General features: G+C 28.9%; 1 protein-coding gene across 1 annotated transcript in view; it reads left to right on the top strand.

Moving 5' to 3' along the window:
• Window positions 1–24,292, top strand: part of LOC147066098 (uncharacterized) — a 173,237-nt gene extending 148,945 nt beyond the window's left edge. The window contains exons 7-9 of the mRNA XM_085955724.1: window positions 1,988–2,249; window positions 22,662–22,737; window positions 24,061–24,292. Coding sequence (XP_085811850.1) covers window positions 1,988–2,249; window positions 22,662–22,737; window positions 24,061–24,292 — 570 coding nt within the window. The remainder of the gene's footprint in view (window positions 1–1,987; window positions 2,250–22,661; window positions 22,738–24,060) is intronic.
• The last annotated feature ends 950 nt before the right edge of the window (window positions 24,293–25,242 follow it).

Raw genomic sequence — 25,242 nt, 5'->3', positions numbered from 1 at the left:
GAATTTTATTATTAGTTTGAGCAAAATTAAGTTCGTGATCTGAATTGCTTTAAAAATACAAAGAAACCTGAATTGTATTATTCATGTTATGTTAATAAAAGAAGTTTTCAGAATCATTTCATAAATGTAATTTAATTTTATATTTCACCCTTTAGCCACGAGTTGAATGTATTAAAGCAAATACTCCATTGGTATCCTTTTAGCTTACTGTATTCTACGTTGATTTTAACCATTAAAAATAAATATAGAATATTTTTTGCGATTTCATTGTTATACGAAGCACCTTTTCTGTATTATTTTATATTTTACAGCTTATTTGCTAACCAATCAACAATGTTTTTCTTATCTATTAAACATAAATATGCGTAAAATATATAGTTATCAAGAAACCTTATATTTATGTAGCAAAACAGATGAATAAATTATATATTTAAGTGCGTGTCTTTGTATGTATGTAAAAAAACATCTTTATACCTGTAGCGGAAATGGAAAGATAATGAGTAATCGTGTTCTTTATTTTGTTTTTCCCTTTATATTCTATTTAGTGTATTTGAACCTACTAGGCCCTTTTAGGGCACACATTTTATTACAATTACCTTCTTATTAAGTAATTTTATTGCAACAGTAATAAAAAAGATACAATAAGATTGTTCAACCACGTTTAAAAAACAACTAATTGCAATGTTATATAAAACAAACATAATTTTGTAATTAATTTATGTTAGTGTAAAGTATTTGAGATGTTGAGTCACAAAATCCGCGTTGGAGAATTTTTCTATTTAACAAAAAAAATCACAGAATACGTTTATCATCTACTATGACTGCGTCAATAAATATAATATTATTTTATAATATTTATTGATATGATACAATGATGATAGTTACGTAAATTTGCAAAGAAATATCACGTAATTTATAAAAAAACGGGTTCTAAAAATATCCATCGAATGTTTTGAATCCAGATTGGTTGCTGCGACTCGAAGACTCATTTAAACATTGTAATTTGGAAATAATAATTCAATTTATTTCAATTTCAATTTTTTTTTAACATATTGTGGACATTACAAATTATAAGTTTAAGACGTTCAGAACATGACATTTAGAAACAAAGATATATACAAATGACAGTATTACATAAAAAAAGAGATAGATGAGTATATAAGTTAGATAGGTACAAGGAAGTACACCGGATGAGTTAAGAAGACCCTATTTTAAGAATTTATAAAACAACGTCCACCTAAACTCGTTCTCACGTAGGTGGAATATATCAACACCCAAAGCAATTTCGTTGAACATAGCTATCGCCCTCCCAATTGGCATTGCCAGTGACAGGTTGGTTCTGCACCTAGGGACAATAAACAACTGATGGTCTCTATTTCTAAGATAGTTATCAGGGACACACAGGTCAACACTGCCCATAATGGCAGAGTTCTCATTTATACCTCGTATAAGTTGAAAAAAATACGTAGCTAAATAAAGATTTCTTCTAAATTGCAGACTGCAGTATAATATTATCATCATTCAAAATTTAATGTAATTACCATACAAATTGGTACATTTGTATTTTTAAACCTATATACTGTATAATTTTATTTTAAAATACAAATATATTTATTAATTAAAGATTGTTAGTATTATAATAATTTATTTAATTTGTAATATAAAATATATTTTTACAAACGAATTGATGATGTTTTAAGTTCAATATCAAGATTAATATAAAATTTCAATACCATTAACATACATTATGAAACCTAATAATAGATTATTAATAAACTCTAACAATCGTTTTAACTTATCTACACACTGGATAATAATATATATTATTAAGTAATAAAAAAATGTTTTAAAAAAAAGTATAATATATAAATATTCTTTTTGAAACAATTTTTTCACCGTCTGTCATATCATATTTCAAAAGAAAATTGTCCTTCATATAACGCTGCAAATAAATGTTATTCCAACAGATGAAATTTACATTTTCCAGCTGATCGTCAAAGAGATGAATCGCCTGGGGATCATCGTGGATCTCTCACACGTCTCCATAAAGACGATGAAGGACGCCATCGCTGTTTCCAAGGCACCTGTGATATTCTCCCACTCATCGGCGCATGCCATCTGCAATTCTTCGCGTAACGTCCCTGACAATATGCTAAAGAGGGTGGCTGCAAACCGGGGTCTGGTGATGGTGAACTTTTACTCCAAGTTCTTGACGTGCAACACTGTCGCGACTGTTCAAGATGCTATAGGTAAGAATAAATCATATTTTTTCTACGTCTAGACCTAGAGTACCGTGCAAAAGATTTTTTCACGTATTATCAGTAATATTTTTGAATAATCAGATATATTTATAATTTTTTTTTGGTTCTGTTTTAGATATTCTGGATTATTAAATTTGTTAGTTTAGGTTATCATTCTTGAATTCACGATTTTTGCCAAAATCGGCTATGAAAATAGGCGCTGTTCCCACCTGGATTCCAGTAAACAGATTTGTAACGATAGTGAAGAAAATTATAATACCATTTGTATATAAGTAAAATTAGGATTGTATTAAATATTTCGGTACTGTTCGGTTATCAGGAATACAGCGGAAAATACACTTTAAAAATAGCCGATAAACTGGATTATTTGTTAGGTTAACCTTACCAAACCTAACCTAACCTAACCTAACCTAACCCAACCTAACCCAACCTAACCTAACCTAAACTAATCCAAACTAACAAATAATCCAGTATATCGGGTATTTTTAAAATCTGTTTTCCGCTGTATTCCTGATAACAGAACAGTACCAATATTTCAAACCTATATCTATGGGTTTATGTAATATACATTTTGCAGTTATTTAAAAAAAGAAACATTATGATCATGGTCCCCACAAAGCGATGGCTGACAGGGCTCTAGCCTAAGGGCCCGGGCTCAGGAGATATAATACTAATATATTATACTATAATATGATATTATACTAATTTATGATAGATAACTCTACTTAATGTTATTGCCATGATCTTAAGATACACGTTTATTTTCTTTATCATAAACATATAATACCTACGTAATGATTGATTTAAGTATATTATGAATGAATATTTGTATTAATTCAAGGAATCAGTTGTTTTCATATTATACTAAAAAAATTAAGAGAAAATAATATATTTCTATAAGAATAATAAAACTTCTCTTTGCCAAAATAATTAATTGAAATTTATCCGGCATATTATGTTTATTGTAAATGTTGTAATGTGTAGTTTTTTTTAGTAAGCGTATCGAGTGTATAAATGGTCTGTTATCTGAATATTTGTGTTAATAATGGCGATAGTTTATGGGAAACTTTATGGCCTTCTCTTTCAAAGTAAACACAAAATAAATATAGAGTAACCCAAAACCGACTAACAATATTTTTCTACAAATACTAGTGTTTCAGCTAAAAGCACTCAAGGAATTGTGTGCGATTATATCTTTTAGGGGGTCCCATCCCTTTTGCTAGAAAAAGGATTGCGTCGGGTTAAAGACTTTTCTAGGCGGTTCATTTATATGTATTTGTAGATTTAACCTCATAAGTAAAACGTCCGAATAATTCAACGCGAATTTGCGATAACATTCTTTTCCGGGGGATAATAATCGCAGCTAAGATAGGAGCATTTGAATGAGAATGGACGAACCATTAATTTTAATGAAACGGCGTTCTTATTTCAACTAGCGTATATTTTGGGCTGTTGAGTTGAAATATGACGAGCATTAAAGTTACGTTTTATTTCAGCAGAGGGATAATAAGGGAAATTTATCATTCGTGCATTAATCTGTTCTGTGCTGTAGTTAAAAATTCGTTTAATTTTACTGTAAGGTTTTTAAAAACAATTTACGTTACGATTCAAGCCTTATTTAGTAATTTGTAAACAAATTATTTGTCATAATAAACGGTAAAAACATTCCAGAACTTACTTGTACAGAAAAAAATACAACATTTTTTAATTTAAAATAAATACCTTAAATATAAAGGAGTAAATTAATATTTCATAAAAAAGATATATACATTAATTGTGTATTTTTTATTATAAATTAATTAAAATTATTCAAGGATTTATTGCACTGGTTCATTTGAAATGATTACGGTAATTTTACTAATAAATAAATCTACAAGCAAACATAATATATAAATGCATCAGTAGCCTGATGCTGAGTACCTCCGCTACACGGAAGTACATTGGAACATGTATTTGTCTAAGAGTGATTGAAGACACATATCCACATTCAAACGCACTTCTGACCCACTAACCAAATATGTTTTTACCCAGTCTCTCAAAAGGTTACCGACCACTGATGTAGATAGTGTTTGTTACCTTTTATCATATTAGATAATAGTCAAAAAAATATTTATTTATTTATTAAATATCTAAAATTAATTATGCCATTAAACCATACACAATTTTATATATTTTATAAATAGAAGAATATTTTATATCGTCAGTTTGTTTTTTACTCTAGTCTTCACTTATTAACGTATATTTTATTGTATATTTATCTTACTAAGGTTAAAAATATAAATTAATAATTTAAGAAATACATATTTATATTAGTAATAAAATATAATATGAAATATTTATCGGAAGTTGGATTCGAACTCACTCCAACAGAACTTCAATTCATTTTTTTACAATTACTGCAGCCTTTAGACTGCAAGGCCACCGTGGTCGTTGCGATGATGTGAATAATTATAATAAAATAGTAATGGTAACATTTTTCGTTACACTCGGCACAGATTTTATTTTAATGTCACGGTGAGCGGTAAAACATAATATACATATTAAAAAATAAAATACTTACTCAAATATTGTGGAATTAACAAAAACGTTACTAACAAACAATTATTTCGAAATAGCTGTCAACTTAAATAACCGCATATTGAATAACATTTTTATATATTTTTATTAAATCACAACATAATTTAAAAAGCTATTATACTTTATTTCACTCTAATAATTTAAAATGATGCCTTAGATGCGAAATAATTAGTATATTTTTGCATATATTATATAGTGTTTGAGCTGAAACCTTTACCTAAATTTGTGAAGCTGATTACGATTGAACCTACATCTGTTTTATTATGTGGATTCAAGACCAGTTCGGTCTATTTTCTTGTAATAGTTTTTATAACGGAGCCTACTCCGTAAACGCCCTTTCAATAATTAATGGATTATATTTGATCTTTTTAAAGAAAAAGTATATATATTCTAAAATAGCTATTGACTCACGTAACACAAATATTATATTATTAACAAAAACTTTGTTTCCAAATCAATCAAAATTATCAATATTTTATCCAGTGGTTATAAACTTTAAAAAATAATTGAGTGACTGGTATGTATTTAAATTATTTAATAATTTTATGAGACATAAGTATTTATTTTATTCAACATCGAACGAAAAATATTTTGGTTCTTTAAAAAACATGACGAACGATATTATATATAAAATCATGAATTTTTATTGATGTAGCGTGGACTAATAATTAGACAAGGTTACAAAGTAGAAAGGTTTACAGCACACATTAATTGTAAACATTCTAGCAATTAACTCATTGCGTACATAGATAAAAAATATTTAATTATATTAAAAAATCTTACACATCATATATTTTAATAATTTAAATCGTCAAATTATTGTGTTGTTAAATTTCCTTAATGTCTCCCGTGTGACAGAAGGCTTTTAATTCATCTAATTTCGTACTTGTCTTATTTATGTTATCCGCGTAATAGAAAACGGAAACTTTTGATCTGATTTTATGGAGCTGACTCTAATTGTCTTTTTCCGTTGAATACGAATTTCATTTTAAATAGCCCGAGATAAATTGTTTGTTTTCACTATTTATCAGAACGACAAACTTTTTGAGCATATTGCAAAGATAATTCAAAATACGTTCCTTCAAAAACTTTTGTGTTTTTATCTTCTTTTTAATCGTTCAATCTTAAAAGGACTTGGGTGTATTTTATTTAAATGTTTACGTAAAATGGCTCTTGGAAAATGAAGTGAAATCTTCAGTAAATATACTTATAAAGCAAGCCTATTACTTCAAAGGTTTTCATTCCCTTCATTTTCCACTATATAGGTACAAAAAATATCTAAATATAAAATAATTTCTTAAATTCTATCTAGTATATAGATAATTGTATTTTATTTTTATATGAATATTTAAAAAAAATACTGTTTCATGTTTCATAAGACAGTATCAGACAACCACATAAGGCTTTTGGTTTCACAGTCCATTACCTCCACGAACAATTTTGTGATAATCACAAAAAAACTGCTAACAACTATAGGATTGTTAATAGATTTTTAGCAAAAATTTTAATAACTATTTTTAAAAATGCAACTGACCAAATAAAATTAAATACAAATATAAACTACATTAACATCATTGTAAATTCATGCTTAAATTGGATGAAAGATTTAAAATAATTAATGACACCTGATAAATATAACTGACTATCTATGCAACCAAACTCTTGTCTAATACTAACTAGTTAACTACTTTGCAGAAGCTGGTTTTGATAGTTACGAGTATGAACATAAAATTAATATACTTTGGAAATATATTTTATAAAAAAGTAGAAGTAATTGACGTTGAATTGTATATTGATTATTGTTATAAAATCACCCTAAATAAATCCTTTTCCTCTCTAGAAAATTAAAAAAAAGCCTCGTTTTTTAATATATTACTACATTATATTATATTGTAGTCTTAAGTAGAGAAAAAGTAAGTGCATTAGTTCGGTCCCCCATCAGCATTCATCTGAAAGTGTTAATATTATTTCATTATTTATGTAACATTATTACAAGACAATGGTTATGTGGTAAAAGTCACATGAATACTAAGAAGTTGCCAACAGTTCTTATCAATATTGGCTTTATTTTTTGTATTATGAAGACGCTATAATATACTTACTCCATATGTTACACCCTCGATGGTATTCTCTATAACGCGTTCTAGTTTCTGTAGATAACTGAGCAGTATAATAAAGTATATTATTTCATATATGTATGTGGCTGAGAGAATTCTGTAACTCAGAAATTGGTACATAATATCCCACTTGTGCCGACCATAAGTTTATCTGCGTATTGAGGCATGCATACGAAATCAGTTGGGAATGTATAACCGAGGGTGTCATATTATGTAAAATATATTTTAATACTATATATATATAATATTATTTAGTATTTAAATATATACGAATAATGAAAAATAAAAATAAACAGGGTAATTTTGTCTTAAAGATGATTGGAAAAGTCTTTTAGAGATGTCAATACTACGCTTTCATAATTATAAAAACATAATTATTATTCTAGTTGTATTTTAAATTTATTTTGATGACACTAATTTTAATATTATTCGTAATTAAAACTTCATGAATGGTCAAAATTCGTGAAATTTACTTAATTTATTGCGATTATATAAAAAAAATGAGAAATGAATGGAAGTTGAGCAAAAAATCTTTCTATTCGGTACTCAATCTGTTCCTACGATCTCAATACAATTTTATAACAGCCACTTACTAATATCAATTAATAGTAGTAATATTAGGGAAAGACGTAAAATTATTATTGGGTTATTATTTGCTTAGACAAATAATTTGCCTTATAGAATTGCTAAATATTAACTACTATAAACTTTAATTCAACAAAATAGTTTAAAGTCGTCTATAACTATAGTAAATAATCCAATAGTTAGAAGTGACCTTCAACTAACATTAAATAAATTTGACATTATGTTTAATCAGCGTCGATTCACTAGCAAAATTAAGGTACATATATTTAAAGCTCTTTCCATTCTTCTTGATCGCTACTTATACTTACACTGCTAGTCTTTCAGTCGGCATAATGATAATAAGAATATTAATATTTTTCATTTTTTCTTCATACAAAATGTAGTGAGAGGGATTATGACTGTATGTAAAAAAATAACGTAAGAATATAGAATTTAATTAAATTGTATTCAGTATTAAGTTGAAAGCGCACTTTGGTTGATAATACTAAATTTTATGGTTCATGATAATTCTATTGTTCGTGGTTTTGTACCACGGTTAAAGCTTGAATAGTGGAAGTGTGACGTAATTACTTAAATCTCATTTATTTATAAAGAAAAAAACACAGAAGTCACAAATGCTAAAATATAAAACGATGCAGACAAAATCTTAATTGTAATCGAAAAGCATTAATCAAAATCTAAAGTCGAGAAATTAAACTTCCTTGTTCTACTGTGCGAAAAAAGATTTATGGCCACTGAAATAAGCTGGGGGTTAATTCACAAATAAACGCACGGCTAGATTCGTATCCGCCAAATTCGTGATTTGGGATCAAAACTCTCCATTCATGTAAATTCTAAATTCAAAAACAGGAATTCAATTTCCCGGGCACGATAACGCGGCGCTATGCGGCAGCCATATGGCATTAAGGAGGGTTCAACAATAATAATTATTATTCAAAATTAAATTGACGCGTGTATTTGTCACGGAGGGGGTCCCGTCACGCGTGGGAGATTGCGTCCTTGTCATTTTCATTTGCCAAAAGAATAGATCTATTCTACATATTTCAGTTAAGTACATCATAATTTGCATACTAATATAATTGAAAATTTATAAAATCTGTTTATTATCTTCTATGGCTACATGCTGCCCATATTATTTCAAATATGTTTACAATTTTACAAATTTTAAAACCTGAAGACTCACGGGTCTTTTTGCTGTCGTGACACATAAAAATGCTGATTGTCGCACAATTTTTAAGTGCCAGAGTCACCATGCTCATTTTACAATATGAATATTCATAAGCTGCTAAACGTTTTTGATCTAAGAGTACGTATACAATCTTGCAACTTTCAAGACAATATATGTTTACATTTGCATTCTATTTTTATTATCATGACAATACGTGCTGCCAGTAGTTAATCCATGCATGTGTAAATGGGCTATTCTATTTTGTACCAATTTCAAAAAATCTTGAAGACAGTTGATGACTATAATGACAAATGAATAAAACAAATAATACAAGTAGCGTTGCTACGGGACGAAAAATAGTTATAACTAAAAATACACGCGAATAAGCAATCACTTAAGTATTGGAGAATGTTTTTAAAATCATAATTTATTTTGGAAGTTTTCAGAAGAAATTATTGCAATATGGATGATTATATACGACAGATTTTTTCCTTGGCAGTAGTCAAATGATAATGGAATTAGTTACCATATTATATAGGAAATCTTTTTTTATAATTTTACATGAGACATCTACCTAAATCATAATTATTATATGCTCGTATAAAGTTCTTTATAATTAAGAATAAATTAGATACTATTGCATGCATCTAGTTTGTGTTGATATTCTTTATTTCATTTTTACGTTTTCATATATTATATAACATATATGGTTGCGTCCATATCGTATTTTCTAATACAATATTGTTGTTAGTGAAATATAAATTCCGATTATTTCGTTAATAATTCTTCCATGTATCTAAAAATTTATTTCGTACAGTGTTTTCCAACCAGTGGAACGTGCATGTCCTTCTAGTGTCCCGTCAAACTTTCAAATATTTTAAATATTATAAAAAGAAATAACATAACATTAAACCTTCTAAGAATGCACACCCATAAACTATAAAAAAGCTCTTACCGCCTTTTTGTACTATTTAAAAATAATGATAAATAGGAAAAAATGCTTTCCGCAGTAAAGAAAATGAGGGTATCTTTATCAGAGAATCAAACATTTGTACAAAATGCATTGATTTTAAATAATATAGTGTTTTATGTTTGCAAAATAAATAATATCAAAGTACATTGTTTAAAAAAAAAATTCAGTACCTACAAATTTTATTTATTTCAACTTTACATTTACAGATTTTCACGGAACATCGAAATTGAATTATTTAATGCAGTTTGTGTGTACTTATTTATGCCAGTGACTATGTACGGTAATTGCACGTAAGGGCAGGGTCTCACCAGAAGAAGCACCAATCATGCTGCTGATAATATGTTATGCTTGTTATAGTATTCGTGTAGTCGATTTACGTTGATGTAATACGGAGATTGCTGGTGAGATAAAACCAGGATATTTTTAATGAATCACGATCGTCTACAGTGAGGGACATCAATAGGAAGAGAAAGAATTATAATATTATTAACTACTAGAATTGAAAACTATCAACTTACTTTTTTATTTAATAATTATTAAATATTCTTTTGTACACATTCCGAATTTTTTTGTACACACTACGAAGAATCTTCGTAGCTACATGAAAAATTATTTTATTAAACTACGATTCTGTTTATTCGTTTAAGTGAATAATCGCTCGACGACCTTTTGCAATAAAAAGAGTTAATAAAATACGTGCAGAGTCCGCTATTAAAATTTAATAGCCATTTCAATTTATTCCATGAATATTATTCCATTTTTATATTATTAGGGCGATTTTAATGTTCACGAAGCGAAAAGAGACTGGCGTCTGAATCTAGCGTGACACGAGAAGACGAAGATAGCGTAAAATTGGCGAAATGTCCTTCAAACACCTGAACTTCCGACAATGTGTCATGGACCATTATTTTTTTTATTAAGCATTGACTTCTTAAAATAAATTCTCTACCACGCTTGAGGCATTGATTAATTTACATAGGAATATATTTTCAGAAATATTAAAATATATAAAATTGCGGAAAAAGTTTTAACATACCTACTTATATAATATTTTGCTTACTTAACAATATACGAGTTTTCAAATTCAATGTTATTTATTTTACATATTATTATGAACATGACATATTAAAAATTTAAAACATCACGACATGAAATAAAAAATACCTATACAGTTTATAAATTTAAAAATTTATAAAAAAAAGTCTATCTAAACTCACTCAAACGTAAGTGGACTATATCAATATCTAAAAGCGATTTTATTTAACAAAGTTATTGCCCTCCTAATATGCATTACCAATGGCAGTTTACTTCTGCACCTTGAGACAACAAACAACGGATGCTCCCAATTTCTAAGATAATTATCATGGATACACAAGTCAATATTACCGAGGATAGCAGAGTTTCAATAGTCGGACAACTCGTTTTTAATTAGATGCAATCTAGTTTACTGGTGATTTTATGATATAGTCGAATTAAAGTAAATTTCTATAATATTCGTTTTTAAGCAGAGATTTTAGGATCCGCAAAGACTTTTTACAAAGAATGTTGTTAGGTATTCGCTCGATTCATTCGATTTATGTATTTGATCAAATATACACACTGAAAAAATATTGAGTATTTCTTTTGAATGTACGTTTCACGGCTTCGTATTTCTACAAAGAGAACCGGTCTAACAACTATGCTACCATGGGTGATACGTATATAGTTAAATTACATACATATATATTTTTAAAATCGATATTTTACAACATTACTCTCATTGCAAACCATGGATATTAATGTTCAGTAAAATTATGGCGTGACGTGTATTTGACACCGGAATAGAACCTTCGAAGTTGACCTTCCGTTGTGCCTAAATGGTAGTGCCCAACCGATGGACCAGTCAGTGCTGATGATGATGACGATGATGACGATGATGATGATGACGATGATGATGATGATGATGATGATGATGATGATGATGATGATGATGATGATGATGATGATGATGATGATGATGATGATGATGATGATGATGGTGATGATGATGATGATGATGATGATGATGATGATGATGATGATGATGATGATGATGATGATGATGATGATTAGCGCAGTAGAACCATATTGTGATATCTAATATTAACATTTTTCAATACGGTGTGACATTACATTTTGTGAACGTTTTTGTAGTATTTGTGAGTTGTGATCTGATAAAGACATCAATTAGGAAATGAAAAAACAAGCTTCTAATAGACAGTGTTGTGAATTCATAGTTAAACTGCGTGATTGACTGATTTATGGATGTTACAATACGTGAGTGACACGTACATTAAAATATCGGGATAGTATATCCGATTTATCTATCTGACTTCTTACGACGCATAAATTAAAGCTGTAACTGTAAATATACCTAAGTGCACCAGTGATTGAGGGATATTATATATACAGTACTCTAATAAGATTCTGATTAAATGTTCCACTGCTCATATCGCGTTGTCTAGGTGAAATATATACATACTATTATATTGTTATTAGAAGAAATATCTATCGGAACATTTAAAGTAGAGGTGTTTGTAATCATTCCCTTTTCCATTCCCATATTTTCACTTATTAATAATGGCTGAAAAAAACGTATCCAAGAAATTCTCATAAAAAGCTTATTAAACCACCTCTATTATTGTAGCGGATGTATACTTATACGTATTCGGTCTGAAGTGGAGTTTGAAAAACGTATTATTTATAATATTATATTTAATTATTTCATAACAATTCCTTAGATACTATGTACATGAGTATGCATGTAAGATTTTTATTAATTTTGAGAGAAATCTGAAAATTAATATTCTTTTCTTGAAAAATGTTTTCAAATGAAAGTAAAATTCGCATGAATAGATGATACATAAAATCATATTTATTAACCATCCAGACTCAGATATGAGAAACTGTTGGACTAATTCTACCATCAGTGAAGAAAATAGACGCGAGGTACGAATGATTGTATGCAGTGTAATTTCGTATGAATTTTCTCATTATTGTCATGTTATAAAATAATTTAAATTATTTATCTTGCACGTCACTTCGTCGTCGCATATCGCCTTACTATGTTTTTGTCCTATTGGAGCACTTTCGTCGGAATCTCAAGATTACGCAAAATACCTCCACTATACAAATATGCTTATTTAAGGCTGTTTTGTGTCAAAGCGTATGTGGGGAGGAAGGCGTGCGAATACATTTAATGAGATATTGCGGTGTAGGATTATTTATTATTTTATCAATTACATTTTGTAATTTCAAATGGAATATTTTACTCAGAGTTATTTACATTAATTTAGAATGTGAAATATAATATTATTATAATAATGAGTTTTTGTTAAGATACGGTGATCTTTGAAAACCTTTTCATTAAATCCATAGTTACCCGAGATATATTGCATGTACGCATCATTTTATTGGAACTATAATAATTATGTGTGTTAGATTAATACATTCTAATTGAAAACAAAAGAAATTCAAGATCATTGAACCGATATCCGTTGCCATAAATATCTAATAAAGTATAGGTCTCATCTCGGAAGAAATACGGATCATAAAGTCTGCACCAGACAGTCCCATTTTCAGAATAAAATGGATGGCCATGGATCACTTGAATATATTCACTCGTCCAGATTTGTCAATTTTGTTTATTGACAAAGCTGTTATTCCAAAAATGAGCCTTGACGCTAAACATATTTATATTAACATAATTGGCGTATAATGGAAATAATAAAGTTTAATTATTTCACTACATTATTGAACTATTATACCACATAACATTGACAAATGGTAAAATTAATTGCAGTAAATATGTAATCAAAAACTTTTGATCGATATTTAAAATATTTAATTTTAATGAATGGGTAAAATCTATCAATTTTCTTTTAAAAAAAATAATCAAACTATGAGTATAAAGAATAAAGCGTTTGGCAAACAATTAATTTACAATTCATAATATATACGACTGACGAAGTGGTTGAATGCCTCGAAAGATATTGCTTTTTAATGATATTTTTTAGTAAAGCATTTACTAAGGGATTCAAATTGCATTTTGATTCACAAAGCTACAATGGAATAAATTCGAATGGCTATTAAATTTTGATAGCCGTTTTTGCACGAAACCTTTTTTATTAAAAATATGATCATATTATAACGGTTATATACGTACATTTATACACTATATAAATATTTTATTTTAATTAAACAATTTCTTTCTTCTATAGACACACATAAACCTCACAAACAATAATGTTCAAAGGTATAGCTACCATTTAGTGAAACATGATGAATATTATCTCACTGGATAATATCTGTACCTCAGAGGCAGACGGATGCAACTCCATTTTTGGGGAAAATGAGTTTTTTTTAACTATGACTATGAGAAAGCGTTCGATTCCATAAAGAAATTGTCAATACTCGATGCACTCAGTAATCAAGGAATTCCCGGGAGCTATATAAATATTTTCAGTAATATACCTATACAGTAGCGCAACAACATCTCCATCATAAACCATCGCGCATTTCCTATCAGCAAAGGAGTCCAATAAGGTGATACAATCTCACCTAAACTATTTACAGCTACCCTTGACATATGCGTTTTGCCGATGACAATACATAGTAGTTTGCAATCAGAAGATCTCCAAAGCAGAATGCAGGAACTCGCTGAAGTAAACATAAAGTTGGCTTGAAAATAAATGTATCAAAGAAGAAAGTCATGTTCAACTGCTTTGCGGGCCAAAAAGATATCCTCATCAATGGCATTCAGCTCGAACAGGTGAAAAACTACATCTATCTGGCACAAGTGTCTATAGATGGATGTATATTTGATGAAATTGTTCGCAGAGTAAAGCTAGGCTGGAGTGCTTTTGGCCGCCTAAATAATTTCTTCAAAAATGACCTCCCACTGTGCCTAAAACGCAAAGTGTTCAACCAGTGTGTGCTTCCCGTAATCACATGCGTGTGAAACATTGACCTTAAGTAAAAGAGAGATCCAGAAACTTAGAGTAGCACAACGTGATACAAAAGGTGCATTCTGGGCATAACGTAAAAGGACAAAAAGAGGAAAGAGTGGACAAGGGAACAGACAAGGATTTATGATGTGATAGAGTTTGCTAAAAACCTCAAATGGAAATGGGCTGGACACATAGCTCGAATAAAGGACAATCGTTGGACAAATTTAGTCATCCAGTGGCATGGCCCCCATATCCTGAAGCGGGCCCCCAGGCAAGGATCTTTGGCGGACCCCCTACCTATCGCTAACGATAAAGGCAGTGTGACGCTCGACAGTAGCGTTTTCCAAATGGTGTACGCGGTAAAATTAATGTTTATATTGTAGTGTTTTTTTGTATATAATACATCCTTTTGAATTATGGAGTTGTCGAGTATCGATTCAGAATTAAAAATTGTATCGTACAACCACATTATTTTAAATAACATTATAGAAGAAAAATAGCGCAGCGGGCGACTTTTTTTACTATCAGAGAGAATTTGTGATGTATGTATATCCCACTTATCTGGTCGACTCGCTACACCGGGCCCCTCCTGAGCCCGGGCCTCCAGGCTAGAGCCCTATCAGCCCCCCCTTTGTGGGGGCCATGTCCAGTGGTATCCAAGAGGTACAAAACGTCCGCAAGGTAGACCTAGAAGCTGCTGGATCGATGAAATGATAAAGTTCTGCGGAAGTACTTGGCAACGCAACGCACAGGAACGAGAGAAGTGGAATCAGCTTGGAGATTAACGAGGCCTTCATCTAGCAGTGAATAGATTCAGGCTGATGATGACATAATAAAATTTAAAAAAAATGTGTTTTGCTTTGTTACATTTATACCTATAAATTTATAAATTGTTTTATTTTGGCTAGGTAAATAAGATACAAGTCCACATTAACAAAATATCTTTAGAGGCAGAAGGATGCAAATCCACACTAAGTTTTTTTTTTTTTTAGATATAAAATTGTATTATATTTATTTCTTTCTTACATATTCCAGAAGTATTTTAATTGAATTAGAATACAAAAAATAATGACTATTCTACGTATATTTTCTTGGAAGTTATGAATATTCGTTTAAAATAAAAATTGTTTTTTGGCTCTCCTGAACAATTGGGTATTTGGCACTTGCATCCGTATGCCTCTGAGGTACAGATATTTTTGTGCAACCAGCTACATATTGTATTTTGTGTTCTGAAATATTAAATAATAACAAACTATTGTATTTTATAACCGTTCTGGCGAAAAACAGTTGAGGACATTAAAAATACAAATACTATTGATTACTTGGAAAATTATAGTTATTTAATTCTTGTAAGAACCCCACCACTATTTTATATGTCAAATCAAATTTAAAGGACAATTTTAATGTCTTTATCAAGACATACGTCTTAATGACGACAATTTATATCGAGCTACTCTAAATATTTATAATTTGTTTTCGCTTCACAAATGAGTAATGTAATGAGGCCAAATAGCCAGCAGTATCCATAATATGGCAATATTTTAGTGGTTGACAGTTTTTATGTTTTCATAGAATTGAATTTAGTATGTAGTGTTTATTAACTTTTAAGTGTCATGCTATTAAAGATACCTAGCTGTAGAATAAAAAAACATGCAATTTAATACAACTGATAATTTACATTTTTTAATTATTTTAATTAATACACACTTAATCGTAATTAAATCTTTCTGGTTTATATTGATTCCATTAAAACTACAAAACTGAAAGTTAATTCGATCTAAATAAAAAGGATTATATAGAATACACATTTATATTTTTAATTAAAATAAATAAAATTTCAAAAATCTTTTTGTCATTTTCGAAAGGATTATTCTATTTTGGAAGCGAACGTATTTCAGCAGCTGGCTAATGATCACGACCTTTAAGTCTCTTTAAGTGTATATTATCAGTTTATTGTAATAAATTGCATAATTCGTAAAGTAAAGTAAATTCTGAAATGCATATTAGTTATTTCAACCAACAAAAGTATCGGTCACCGTCACTTACTAAAAATCTGTTGGAAGTTGTAGGTGTTAAGTTTCACCATTATAAGTTTTCATTTGAGAGGTAGCTTAGCACTGTCTATAACAGTATGTGTTAAAAAGAGAATACTAAAAGGGTATATTGTAAAGACTCATGTATTCGTGAGGAGCTCTGCTCGTCTGCCGAGTGATCAATGTTCAGACGTGTCGATTATTATTGGAAAGGTTGGCTGGCATAGGGTCACCATGTTGTATTAAATGGTAAAACTATACTTATTTCAATAATTGTTGTTAAAAAAATAAATATTTAGTTAACTTCTTGAAATAATTCATTCGCTTGTAAATTAACTTCTAAGTATATGTTCTGTCTGTCCGTTTGTTTGGTTATAACATAAATAAAAAACTACCAAGCCATGTACAGTTTACAATACAAATTAAATTATTGGCATCAAAGTAAACTTTCATCGCGATTCATAAAATATTAAAAGGAACTTTTCAAAGACAACGCACTTAAAACAACATATTATTAAGTTGAGGCGTGAGCCATGAAGCGCATGCTTAGAAATTTTTACACAGATATTTGAAGAATTGAAGATTTGAAATATTATACCGCAAATAAACGCTAAAAATATATTGTTGTTTAATTTAATGAAAAGCAAGTTTTTTTGTAGTACTTATTCCACTTTTAATCAATAAATTAGGACCGGTTTCGTCCTCCTCAGAGGAACATTTTCAACTCAGTTTTATTAAATTAAACAAAAATACAATGCAGTTCCACCATGAATTGGCAGTTAACAAAATAAAAGAAGCTAAAAATATACCTATTTAAAGCATTATACAAATTGGGTTGAAGTCATTTTAAAAATATACGTACTTTGAGAGACGAGAAAACTTATATTTTGACAAATAATGATACTTCATTAAAGAAATGCGTTTAATTAAAATATAATTAGGTATATACATAAAAGAAAATTAATTAATGAAGAATTTTAACTAAAACATATTAATATAAATTAGTGTTAATATATTAATCGTTCCGATTTTTTTTCCTGAATTTTTGTAAACATTATCTGAAGGCTTCAGCGGTCAGCGAACATCCGTTGAGACTCATTAGTGCTTTGTTCTTATACGTTCATTCTTCTCTTTACTGTAAAACGATGTCAAATGAATGCCTCTCTAAATCACCTCCGTGGTTGAACGTTATTCTCGATGCCTTACCGATACGCTGCTGCCAATCTAAACGCGAGTTACCTAAACTAGTTTATCTCGTTTTATATCATAATTACTATTTATTTTTACATAGGTAAGTATCTGTTTTATATTAACTTCCCTTGGGCATATTTAGTTGACACCAGTAGCAAAGACTTCTTGCTAAGCGATTATTTTAGATCTTAATTTAAAAGTACAAGACGCAAAGACTCGATAGTAAATGATTAATTAATATATTATGTTTACATTGATTTATTACGATATTATTTAACTAATGTATTTATTTAAATTCAACGGTGACATCTGCCTGGCTGCATGGATATGTTATGGTAATTAAAGGATACTCGACGGTTTCAAAATCGGAATGAACACGCTGGTGAAATCATAAACTATGTTAAAAATATGAATAGGTGGTGGCGATTTTAGCAGTGGACTGTAATTTTAAGGATGCTGGTAGATTATGGATCTAGCAATTTAGGGATCTAAGGATCTTAATATGATTTTTAAGGTGTGCAGTTTTTTTCAATTAACAAACGTTTAAGTCCTTTCAATTCATCATTGGTTGACACTATCAGCAAAGAAAACAATCTAAAGCTATCTAAAATGACGTAATTTACGATATGTGTCATATTTTTACATTGAATATGTACCTATTTAATCTTATTTTAACCTATTCTGAGATCATAATCGTATATATTAATCCATTGCGATATCACTTAGTACATATAGAAACTTTTATGTATCATATAATTTTCTTCGACTCGAAGTAATATCGGTTATTTTTGTAGTGTTTTTTTTTATATATACCACTAAAATAGATTAATAATTACGTACGATACTTGTTTCTATTCTCATGTCACGGAATTTTGCGTAGGTGTATGTGCGGTACGATATAAATAAACTTTTCATTAGAGGTTTTTTTAGCATTTATTTTGTTTGAAAACATCCTCCCACTAATGAGTAAAAGTTACATCGTCGGCGTGTTCTGTTGACAAATGAGTACTTTATCGTTGTGACAGAAAAAAATCTACCAAAATAATTCGCCCATACATATTAATTTACAAAAAATAAATCCGGCGGTTTGAACAGAATATCAATAAAATTAGTCGAATTCAGGACAACTGTTTGTACACGATATCACAAAGTCAGAATCCTGTATTTAGTATAAATTCAAATAAAATGAACAAAGTAATACATACGTATTAAATAAGGTGTCCAAATTAATTTAGATAAAGAAAATCGATAAAATTGCGGAAGGTATCTACATAAATACACAATTACATTGGTAAAAAGTTTTTTTTCTTTAATAAAGAATGTGAAATTTTTACACCTTGTGTATAAATAAGTGTTGAATAAAACAAAGTAATCATTTCATTATTTTTATAAGTACAAGAAAAACACCAATAATCTAACTTGACTAGCGTCAGACGTCTGTTACGTCATCAATAATTACCGTATTGATCATAAAGAAAATTGACTCCAGATGTTTGTTCTCCCAATATGAAGAACCAACATGCCATGTGTAATGCCAATTGGGCGGGAAATAACTATGTCAAACCAATTTTCTTCATATAATATTAGAATTACAAATTAAATATCTATTTTCCATGGTGTCAAATTATAACAAACTCGGTAAGGAGCTGAGCTCAATAAGAAATTCTGCATATCCATTTTTCACTTAGTCAGTCATCCATTGACCCAAATGTCACACAATAGCTGAGTCGATTATTTCAGTAAAAAGAATAATATTTTTATTGTATAAATAGCAAATAATAATTCATCGGAAATGTCACTCGAATCTAAGTTCCCGGCCTGTTAGAATCTCACTCTCTATATCGCTTCGCACAACATCTCATTGTACCGAAACTCGGACCTCTGAACATTATCATAAGTATTGTAACATACTATTGTACCCTTGTATTTATGTAACCATAAATGAACTGTCACTTCTCCATCATCAAGAATAACCACGATTGTCTTTCATCTACAACACCATCGACCCTCATATCGACCACTCCCACAGTGGTATCTCAAATCGAACCCCACAATTATATTCCACCAACGTGAGAATGAGTTTAGGTGGACGTTGTTGTATAAATTCTTAAAATAGTGTCTACTTAACTCATTTGGCGTACTTCCGTGTACTTATTTTATAATTAATTTTGTATTTATTGTTTATACTGTTTAATACTATTTTTTCATGTTATATTGTGAACGTCGTGAATTTGTAATTTGTAAAGTTCACTATATGTAAATAAAGAATTTTAATTGACGAATTTAATTATTACTAAGAGACTAAGTTTCACATGAATATGTGAGCGCTGGAACATTGCTTAAGTGTTTAAATACCATGCGAGACACAATGAGAGTTCGCTCTTGAAAAAAACGCTCAGACAGTCGAATGCACTCCATGTCAATTTTATTCAGTGGTTCTGCATAATAAATTATTATTTACGGTCACTACCAATTTGCTATACTTATGTGTTTATAACCTTAATTATTGATTTCACTTTTATCTCTAGACGTAGTGTGAAACTATACCTACGTCATATTGTTGACAGTAAAAAAGGAATCTGACATCGTTTTATTATTACTATTTTAATCAAAGAATTCATTTTAATAAACGTTTATTTGAATTCAATATAAATGTGGATAGATAGACGATTAAGTATTTGAATTTCAAATAAGATTTTGCTTCTCTCGGCATATTCCGCTTCTGAAATAGTACTATCATTATCTAGTTGCATTAGAATCTCCAATCACTAAATCATTCATGTGTATTTTGAACTCTCTCATTACCAAATGGATTCAAACAGAGAAAGCAGTTTACTGTAGAAATTAATATAGCAGTAAAATTGTTTGCCTCGCTTTGAAATAGGCCAAATCTTGGTTTGATTAGAACAGCTAATCTCTTCTCGCTTCACTTGAAATTTCATCAAGGCACATTTGGCATTGGAACTAGAATAAACTTAACTGTGTACCTATGCTAGATTTTCATTGTTTTGAAATAAGGCAACTGGATACACAATTATTAAAACTATATTATGATAAACCCAAAAAATATTCCCTTATAAAATTTAAAAATTATTTTTAAAAGTAAATTATCATTTTATTTATAACTACATAGTATATCATATGTGCCTCCACGAAACTGAGTTAATTAATAGACTTTTTGAAGTAATACTTCTGTATCCATACTTGTGTAAAATTTCTCGAATGGTAGACTAAAATTCACCGAGAGATATGAAAAAAATATTAGGAGACTATGATATTATTTGAAAAGTTTTTGATTCTGAGGTAAACGAACATAAAAAAGTACACATTTAAATTTAGAATATTATTATTCGAAACACGTGTCAGATCAATACATTGATTATTATACAAATTTAATGCTTCTATGTATTAATAAATAATATGTACGTATGTAAGTTTTTCGTTGATTTGAAAAGACACTATTTTACAACGTTTTTATTAGCTCGTATTCTTGTTTGTCCGGTGGTTGTTTGTCCAGTACAAATCTTTCAATCGATTTTTAACTAACTTCCCGACTAGCTAGACATTTGAAACTTTTAGAATATATCAGATTACGATGCCAATGCATTCTTTTAATACTTTTAGCCATCTTTAAGCAGAATTGAATTAATTTTCAGTTAATTTTCTTTTTTGTATGGAAAGTTATTTAAGAAAAATCCGTAAAAAGTAAAAGACTATTATTGGTTGCTAAGGAAGCGATCTTAGCAACTAAATTATTAATATATACGTGCGTTACTATGGAAATCAAATATAACTATCAACTATCCATCGTATTACATAAAATGCATAAAATAACAATGTACTAATTTATGCAAGAGTATTTCTTAAAATTTAATACAACATGTTTATATTATTTAATAAAAAAAAACATTAAAACATATCATTTAAAAAAAATTATTTAATATTTTTTCACCTCAAACTTACCTAAGTAACTTGAATGCTGTATTTGAAAATATTAACTGTATAATATATTCTGACAAATTAATTCCTTCTCTATATAATGCAATCAGTAGATAACTCAATGAGAAATCTTCATAATATAAAGCTAGTAAATATTATATTCATTACCCTCACTCCCCAAATTCTTCAATTACGCATTAAACGGAGATGACAGCACGAATATTTTGAGATTACTAGTTGTTTCTTACTGTGTATCCTATTTTTTTTATAAACCAACTCAAAAAAGTAGAGGCTGTAATAACAAATTGTTAACAGATTTTAGTCACTTGCTCAACTACTCTAGTGAAAAACACATTGAAAAATGACATGTGAGCCGGGATTCAAACCCGAGATCTGCGAAATTATAATCTTGATGCGTAACCGCTTGGCCATCGGATGTAACTTAATTGAGAAATCCAATGTCACAAATAAACTAACTTAATCAAGTTTTATGCATTGTAGGTATACCTATATATATTTCAATATCATAACCGAGTCAAAATTATTGCAGTTATTTTGACATAAAATTGAGACAAAATTTGATAAATGAACTAAAGTACATCGCAAATATCCAGATAACGATCGTTTTTTAATACAACTCTAAAAAATAATTGCACGCAAAAAAACAACGTTTACATATTATTATCGTAATAATAATAATAAATGTAGAACAATGTTTAACCTTAATCCAAATTTTGTTACATTTGAGGTGTTTTGATAACATTAATTATTTATATTTTTCTCCACGTGTACACATTCTTTTTTTTTAGGATTCGTCGGAAAATTAATGCTTTCATGATTTGTTTTTCAGCCCATATAAATCACATACGAGAAGTAGCAGGTGTAGATAACGTGGGACTTGGAGCTGGTTATGACGGAATAAATTAGTAAGTGATACATCTCTTTGGTATTCAATTTATCTAAAATAATATTATGTTATCTAGATGAATAAGTTTTTTGAATATGACCCATAAATGATTAGTAATGGATGTATTCATTTTGACCAGAAAATACCTTATTTTGATATTTGTAACGAAGACATATTATAGACACTGTTATTATATCCACGTCAAAATATTAGGTTATATTATGTGGTACAGAATTACATTTATTTATTAATTTGGTAAATTATTCGATATTATTCAAAAATTATTATTGCAAGAATTTTAAATTTGAATAAAAATAATCTGGTTGTAGCGTTAGTGTCAGATATTATATTTGAAATATTATTAATAAAGTTAATTTAAATTATATTTTTCGATAAAATAATGGTCTCGTGTATTTAGTTAAATTGTAGTGATATCAATTGGCGAAAATAATAAATGAGAGCTCGAGCGGTATTGCATTTTACTGCATTTTATTTTGTTTTAAAAATAAGCGAGTCATGCTTACACTTTTTATTATTTTCATTTGTTTTGAAATAAATTAGTCACTTTTCAGTTTTTCATATTGATTCCATCATTAAACATGAACAATTAAAAATAGTTGTGTGTTAGTTACAATAAAAGCGTGAATTAGCAGTAACTAAAATACGTCTACAATTGGTGACCCCAATGAGATCAGAACAAGTATTCATTAGGATTTTAAATGTCTAAATCTTTCTTGGTATGTTGATTTCGAGTTTAAAAACATTTAGGAATTATTTATCATAATTATATTATTAAAATTTACATTACAAATAACATATTTTTGTAAACCAAAGAGCTTTAACTCCCAACAAGAAAATTGTTAGTTTGAAATATAATTACTATGTTCAGTATTGAATCATTTTGACAATATTTATGGGGAAATTACACTCTCACTATTTATATTACACCCGATGGGTATTGTATTTATAAATTTATAATTCTTTATATTTCTTGATGATTTGTTATAAAAAAATGTTTTGTGTCAATGTACAAAATGTAGATTTTTGGGATTTTAGGATTGGAAGAAGTAAGTAACAAAAACGTTTTATATGCTCAATCATAATAAAAGTCAGTAGACGTGAAATATTTGTAATGATTTCTTTCACAGAATATCTATTTATATTAAAGATGGGAATCCACGAAAATGGAATGATAAAAACATCCGGAATTTATAATGTAAATTAAACAATAACATCAAATATGTATCTGATCATATCTCAAAAGTATTAACGGAAGTGTAAAACAAATAATTTTCATATTCTTTAAATAAAATAATAAAATATATTTTTTTTAATTTTTCAGCACACCTCGTGGTTTAGAAGATGTGTCGTCCTACCCGCTATTGTTTGCTGAACTAATGGCCAACGGCTGGTCTATTGAAGAATTAAAGAAGCTGGCTGGCTTAAATCTTCTCAGGGTAATGGAGGCGGTGGAAAAAGTCAGCGAAGATCACAAAGCAATACCACCCTATGAAGATACCATGCAGTCTCGCCCTCCAGACCCTCACAATTGCTCCAGTCAAGATCTTTTCTAGCGTCGATTAGGGTAATAATATTTATAGCAAGAGAATAATTCAAAATAAGAAGTTTTAAGTTTTAGAAAGAAATAAATTAATTTGAAACAATTATTTGGTGCGCTGTATCTGTTACAGAATAGAATATCATTGGTCAATTAAATTAACAGCTGTTTTTCTTTAAATATTATATTATATTTTTTACACCGAGGTGAGCATAATATAGTTTTTGTTAATTTTGAAATACTTGTATAAATAATTGAAATTTTTATTATATTTAGGCAAACATTTTAAATAGTTTGGTTGCGATAAAATCTATAAAATTTTATTGAAAGCCCAACAACATACTATTATTATATTATTATAAATGAATTTCTCTTGGTCTCATTAAAATTATATATTATATAAAAATATATCTTCAATTATTATTTTAAAAAATATACATTTAAATAAAAAAAAAATTAAAAGCGCAAGTATTTTAATATTGTTAACTGTTAATTGTTGGTGAGAAGTCATTTAATATTAGAAAAATGCTACAATAGAATTTTATGTTTGTATTGTTTTTTGAATGAATAACGGATTAGTTTTGTCCGCTTAAAATAGTTATGATATTTAAAAATAATGAAGAGGACAATATTAAGATGCTGCTGATGTCGTGTATTTAAGCAAAAAAGAAGAAATTATTATGCGTAATGCTTTGAATAACATTTTTACAGTTTTCTTATTGAAAAATCTTAGTATGTCTAGATACTCGAAGTTTCTGTAAAGATACTACGTTAATCAAATCACAGGGGTGTTCGAATAATAATTAAAATTATTAGAATTACTTATTTTGTAATATACTGTGTACTCTTTTTTATACTATGTTTGGTCATGGTCACAATGAAGTAGGTGTCCATTCATTGTTACAAACGAATTATTACTGTTGGTCAACTGTATATTAAATTTACTTATTTTAATTTCACAATACT

Source organism: Rhyacophila brunnea, unplaced genomic scaffold (genome assembly GCF_057557595.1).
Source record: "Rhyacophila brunnea isolate RB1 unplaced genomic scaffold, BYU_Rbru_1.0 scaffold_5, whole genome shotgun sequence".
Taxonomy (NCBI): domain Eukaryota; kingdom Metazoa; phylum Arthropoda; class Insecta; order Trichoptera; family Rhyacophilidae; genus Rhyacophila; species Rhyacophila brunnea.
Note: the sequence above shows the minus strand (reverse complement) of the source record. Positions and strands in the feature narration are given on the sequence as shown.